The sequence below is a fragment of the Notothenia coriiceps genome, unplaced genomic scaffold (assembly GCF_000735185.1).
Source record: "Notothenia coriiceps isolate Sejong01 unplaced genomic scaffold, NC01 NC01_scaffold00036285, whole genome shotgun sequence".
NCBI lineage: Eukaryota > Metazoa > Chordata > Actinopteri > Perciformes > Nototheniidae > Notothenia > Notothenia coriiceps.
The window spans coordinates 1-6978 of record NW_011368986.1 but is presented as its reverse complement, the minus strand read 5'-3'; the positions used below and the strand labels follow the sequence as shown (position 1 = coordinate 6978).

The window sequence follows — 6978 nt, the reverse complement described above, 5'->3', positions numbered from 1 at the left end:
TTCACTTCCAATGAATGAAGATGATATAAAACACTATGTTATGTTGACTTACATATTGTGATGACCTGATCATATGTTACTCATGTAACACATTTTAAAATCAGCTATTCACTGTTTTATTTTACTAACATCAAGAGTTGATTTATGTAATGAAAAACGATGGAACAGAGCAATTTCTTTTAACATCACTGCTTCTTCATGTATTTATGGCCTTGTGTTAAACAGTCATTTAACCACATCCCAATGTCCTATTTTGAACATTATGAAAACCCAAAGATAATGTATTTTGATGACTTGTAAATCCCAAAACCTGCTTATTTATACCATGAAATCTGCCTTCACACACGTGGTTCTGTCTATGTTTATATTTCAAAACATAAACATCTATTCGTTGTTTTGGCTCGACTTTAAGAGGATTCTGTGTGGACGTGCAAACGCGTTGAGCCAACGACAAGGGAATTATCAGATAAATGCAGTAATGGGATGAGTGTAAAAGGGTCAGGGACGGTCATAACCCCATTAACAACACAGAACACCAGTCCAACCAAAATTGGGTTAAGTAGACTAAAACGCCTGAAAGCCAGGGAGAAGTGGAGTGGGCTGCACTCCTCTTTTTCTCTTCACTTTTCATTTTGACGCCCCCCTCCCTTCCTGTCTCTTTGTTGTGCTGTTTGAGGTTATAACGCCAGTCTTGCCCCCTTCCTGACCACTCTCTTTCCCCTCTTTTTCTCTATTTCCTCTCTCCTCCCACTCTCCGTCAAAGCAGGCTTGTCCGGAGCACTGAGGTACCTCTGTTCTGCGGCTCAGGAAAAAAGATGAGAACAGCAAAGAACTTTCCAGCAACACACTGCTGTGATTTTGTGTCCATGTCTATAAGCACTTTTTATTTTTGGGAGGTGTACATTGTGTGTTTTCTCACCTCCTAGTGTTACGTTGCCGTGCAGAAAGCGGCCCTGGTAGATCAGCCTCAGGATGATAGGACTGCTGACCTGCTCTTCCTCCCAGTCTGAAAGAAAAAAGGGGCAAAGAGAGAGTTAAAGAGAGAAATCAACGAAGAGAAAAACAGGAAACACGCTTCATATACTTTCTTCACTCTGCTTATCCCTTGCTAAGTTTTCTTCCTGATTGCCATTGCAAGTTTGTTTGTCTTGACTGCCATTTATTTACCGGTAATCTATTTCCCATAAATCATCCTTATATAATCTATCATCTCTAAACTGAGAACATGCAGGTTCAATAAAGACATTTCACAACCTTTTGTATCGCTACCTGTAAAAACCACAAAATGAGTTTCTTATTAAACATTGCTAAAATGTTGCCAATCTCTAGTTTGACAAAAGGACACGAGGGGTTATGAGCTGTTACAGTAAATTCAGTGGATATGCATCAACAGTGCAATGAAAAGGAATAATTGCATGGTGAGAGAAAAAAGACCACCAACAACCGCAGTGCAGTTATTTTTAAATCACTTTAAAGCCCTTATTTGAAATCATTACTTGCAGAATGTATAATGTGTGGGCTTTGTGGGATGTATAACCGAATGTGAGAAAGAAGGAGAGCAACAGAGGAACAAGGGGTGTGGCCTGGGAAGAGCTACAGACAAAAAGTGAAGAAATAAACCCGAGAGCAAACAGTGGGGGGAGTTGCACAGCAGCAGCGTCTGGCCACCAGATGTTTGTCTCCATCTAAACGGAGGGTGTTGGTGCTTACAGTCTCACAGGGTTCAGATCTGTTGTCTGGCAGGAACACTTTTTGATCTGACAGGACTGGAAGGGAAACTGCTCTTGTCAAGGAGGATATGAATCCACCAGTAAAGTTTATAGTGTTTAAATGCCTCTCTAAAACTAGACTACATTCACAGCAACAGGTGTTCAGATGAGATCGGTAGTATCAAATGATTTGTAACACTGTTGCAGTTGGGAGTTACTGTAAATCCACATTCCTGTATGCAATGATAAGCGTGCGGAAAGGAGGAGCACACAAATGACTCTTAACCAGAGACCACATGTTCCCACACTGCTCTATAGAACTACATTCTACTCTATTTGAATGAGATCTCAGCTCTCTGGATAAGCCAACCAGCTGCTTGTATCTTCGTCATACAGCCAGGATGAGTCAGATCACCTGGTTTCCAAGAGCATTAGCAGCTAATTGGTTAGCAATTACACTTTAAGCAAACACACTGGAACTATGCTTATGCAATAACGTGATTTATTACAAAATAACACCAATATAGGACAAAGTGCACATAGTGTTTTCTTACTAGAAAGCTCATGCATTCGATGGGTTGAAGAGACAAGGCAAGTTTAAATATTCCATCGCTGAAAACCTGGTGTCAAAACAGACGCCCTTGATTATTGTTTTACAACCTCTACACCGGCCCAGCCCTATGGAGGAGGCTTTGGGGAAAATAAAGAAATAATAGTGATGAGAATCACAAATAAATCATTGTCTGATCAAAGAGGAAGAAATATGTGGATCACCTAAGGAGGGTTTTATTGCCTTCACCTTGGGACCACACATGTTGATGTAACTGCTGCTAGATCTTCATCAACTGCCATTGCCAGAAGCAAAGACAGGATATTTAGATGGAGCTGCTACTCACCCATCGGCCAGTTGTCATACACGTGTTTGGCAATGTCCGCTGCTGAGTCGTTGGGAGAGAAGAGGAACTCTTTCGTCTTCCCGCTGACTAAAATGAGCCGCAGGTTTATCTGTAAAAAAACAAAATATGCAGGTTAGACTCAGTCATGTCAGGAAGCATACAGGTTCAAGAGAGGTAATTTAATAGGACACAGAGGAAGGATATGAGGACCCTGAGGAGTGTCCCTCCGCTGGATTATCTCCCTTCTGTCTCGCAAACTTCCTCCTACATTTTTTCTCATGCCTCCAACACTCTGTTTCTTTGTCTTCAGTTCACAATTCGGTTACTTTGACAATTCCCAAGGCAGATGTTTTGCTTTGAAATGTTCCTTTGTCTGAGGTTGAAACTTGATGTATACTTTATTCACCCGTGATCAAAAAGCATTGTTCACTATAGTCACCCAGGTTTGAATAGCATCTGATTTTAGAGGGTACATTCTTCAATTAAATATTCATTTTTTTTCTGTATCACATTTTCAAGGTTGTTGTACTGGGTAATAAGTACCCGTTAAACGCCTTGGGCTTGCAGGCATACTGTATAAACTAAGATTCTGATCATTTATGAATGAGACGGTGGGATGTATTTGTAATTTCGACAAAACCAAACTTGGCTCTCACTGCGTGTAAAAAGCCCACAAAACACAAACAATTAGCTGAAATACTACACGCTGTTCAAATGTGTATCCTGCCACAAATAGCTTATCTCAATAGTCAGTGGTGACAGCCAAGTGGAATAATAAATCACAAATAGTGTGAGACTAATGCTCACAGTGTCCAAGTCCTCTCTCAGCTACTGAACAGTAGCAGGTTGTCATTATAGGGTCTACTGCATTACTTATGTGGTGGGGGCACACTTTAAGATGACTGAAACAAACAACTTTGTACAAAACAGCACAGCTGGCTGTATTTTATCAAAATCATTTTAAATAAAGAGAATAGGGAATCAAACAGAATCTATTTAAAGGAGATAAGTGGATTTTGAGGGATGAGTAGGGCAACGAGGACTTCAAACTGTTCAGTGAGAGCTGGAGGTGAGTGAACTTTAGCTAAACGTCACATCTCTGTGTGCACCTCTCACCTTAAATCACTTCTTTTTTTTCCATCTGATGATTCAATACTAGGTTAACAGTTTGGTTAATAAATTCCCTTAAAATCCAAGATAATGTTGTTTTGTCAGTCCATAAGCCTAATATAATCTGTTTTATATGATATTTAACAGAAAAAAACAGATATTTTTAATATTGGAGAGGCTAATAAACGTTTTTTTGCTTTAAAAAAAGATTATAAATGTTGATTGTTTATCAAAATAATTCGTTTTTCTGTCAAAGACTAATCAAGCTCCTAATCCTAGTAAAGATTAAGATGAATACATTTCATGAATTAGCTTTTTGCATTTTAAACCATTAAATGCATCAATTGTCAGAGTTTATCTCTTGACTGGCTTGATGTGTTTAGCACAGGTACAGTTTTCCTTTAAGAGCCACAGCAAAGCTCCGTGTGTTTGATTTAGCTTTCTATAAGTGTCTAGCCTGCAGTGCATGCATGGCATAAGCACGTGTGTGTCATTGTCTCTAGTGTGTGTCCATGTGCAGCGCGTCTGTTGCCCAGTCTGCTGAGCGACACACACACGTAGACACACACACACACACTCGCACACAAAGTGATGTAACAGAGCAAACACCGACGCATTGAAACAGACATCTCTGTAAGCACCTTATCAAATCAGATTATAGGTTTAAGACTTAGACTTAGAGGTGTCCCGATCCGATCACGTGATCGGGGATCGGAGCCGATCACGTGATTTTCAAAAGATCGGAATCGGGAGGAAAAAAATCGGGGATCGGGATTTTTTTTCTTTTTTAATTTTGTATTCAATGTTACAAAACAAAATTGACCATGTTCAAGTCTTAAAGTCATCCTGAGGCCTTAGTTTTGGTTTCAAATGACAGAACATCATGTATGTGTTGCTTCTTTGGGGCTTGTTTTCATAGACCTGGTTGCTTATTTCTCTCAAATCTGTCAACAGAGTGGGCGCAGTGTCTAATTGTAGCAGTAAGCTAACGAGTACTGACAAGCTTGATTTTGTTTTGATCCAATGCTGCACAACTGAACTGATCCAATGCTGCTGTGAAAGAAAGAAGCTATATCCATGTTGGATAGAATATCCAATTTAAATAAAAAAATAACCTTAAGGGACAACTTGAATGCTTTTTTTTCTCTTAATGCATTGCATAAAGATCGGATCGGGAAAAATCGGTATCGGCAAATTGTCAAAATCAAATGATCGGAATCGGATCGGGAGCAAAAAAAGGTGATCGGGACATCCCTAGACTTAGATGAGAGATGAGACTTTTTGAGCTTCTGTTTTAGTTTTTATATGCATGCATCATAATATTGAGGATCAACCTGATATAGAGCTGCAGTATTTCGTGGACTTATCGATTAGTTGATCCACAAAACTCCTCCGGTAATCAATAAATTGTTCAAGTCATTTTTCATGGGTTTTGGAAATGCAAGTCGCTTTACCTGTAGTAAATACAACCGCCTTCAATACAAGCAAAACCTGAGAAACACTGAATGAGATGAAGACATAAAATAATGAGGAAACACGCAGAGGTAGCAGAAGGTCTTCCTTCACCCCGTCTCCACACCTGGTCGTTACCATGGTGTTACTATGACGACAGCCAGTCGTGGCTGGCTTAACCTGATAACACCTACCAGATAGCTCCACCCCTCCTCCCTTCTGCCTCCTTACCGTTTCCTACAGTGTCACATCACATTGTCTTCCTCGCCTTGCAGCAATCTCCGCATCCCCTCCCTCCCCCACTCTGTCTCTCTCTCCCCCACTCTGTCAATCTCTCGCTCTGCACAGCATTCAGTGGAGGGTTTGTACAAGGCCTGAATAACAAAGAGAGAGGACTGAACTACAGTAGCTTCAATTAAACAACATAAACTCAGCATTCCTCTCCCTATCATTAACCCTGCAAAATCTCTTTATTTGCTTCACGCCCCTTCTCCATCTCTCTTTGCTTCCTCTACTCTTTCAGGTGATAGGTCATTTACTTCCTAAAGACAGGTGACATAAATAACCCTTAATGGAAAGACACAAATACAGATGCTTTCAGACAAGGTGCAAAGATCGAGAATGATGTCATTTGTATTAAATGGTGAACTATGACCTTCATAGTTCACCAGCTTTAATACCTACAGGGGGTACTAGTCACCAGCAGCGTTACAACTCAAATAGAGAAGAGACATTCAGGATCATTGCCAGGAAACACTGAAGCTGTTCTATTGGTTAACGGCGGGCCAACACAAGGACACTTTGTTCATATTTTTGTCTTGTAATCTGTGTCTGGACAGGTGAGCTTTTAACATCCATTTTCCGTCTCTTTCGTCCCTTCAACATGTATTTTGATTGTGATGTTAACTGAATCAAGGCATTGGTCTCTCCTGCTCTTCTCCCTCTCCCTCCCCCCTTCTCCCTGGTGGTCCATGTGCCTTCTTTCTCCCTTGACTCTCTTCCGCACCGGGGCTGATAATGAGGTTTCACTGTCAGCTCAGGGATGTATATTCAATTACTGTTTATATTCTGTAGAACAAACACAACAGCTGCAGGTATTGGGGGGGGGAGCATTGTTTCAAGCATTCATGCATAACCATAACTATACAGAACATACACATATCCGCAGGCAAACCGCCAGTTACTCTTGCTTCATAAACAGCACGTACTAGCTAACAACCAGTCTCTCTCTGCACTCATGATGCCAGACAAGCTGGAGGTTTTACCAGTTTGCAGAGCTTGGAGAACTGCAAGATGTCAGATTGTTTGTAAAAGGAAACATCATGGTGCCCCAGCTTCTATTCATGTCCACTTCTGAAAAGAAATGGAATAAATGAAACTACTTGTGTATGAAAGTGGTGACACAGCTTCCTGTCTCCACTGCAGACATTCAAAAACATGCCTACAATAATGTGGCCCTGCTGCCAAGTCGTGCCATGGTGTAAACATGTGAAGTAAGCAAACCCTCTCGGCTAAACACTGTTTGCACACGGTGGAGAGCAGGAAATTCAATGCCATCTATAATTATTCCTCCTTGAGTACCACTCTCAAATCTTTCTCAAGGCAGCTGGTGTGTGTGTGTGTGTGTGTGTGTGTGTGTGTGTGTGTGTGTGTGTGTGTGTGTGTGTGTGTGTGTGTGTGTGTGTGTGTGTGTGTGTGTGTGTGTGTGTAGAGGTGTAACAGCCTTTGGTCACTCTTTATAGTTTTTCAATTAAGGTAAACACAGAGTAGGCGGTGCGTAAAAGCTCTTTGAGCGCTGGAGCTGCTCTTCT

At 41.0% G+C, this 6978-nt stretch overlaps 1 protein-coding gene across 1 annotated transcript in view; it reads right to left on the bottom strand.

The window, feature by feature from the left end:
• ubl3a (ubiquitin-like 3a) overlaps window positions 1-2738 on the bottom strand; it is a gene marked incomplete at its 5' end in the record, with an annotated part of 5748 nt that extends 3010 nt beyond the window's left edge. Inside the window, 2 exons of the mRNA XM_010792062.1 lie at window positions 920-1006; window positions 2606-2738. Of these exons, the coding sequence (XP_010790364.1) occupies window positions 920-1006; window positions 2606-2738 (220 nt within the window). The remainder of the gene's footprint in view (window positions 1-919; window positions 1007-2605) is intronic.
• Between the last annotated feature and the right edge of the window lie 4240 nt (window positions 2739-6978).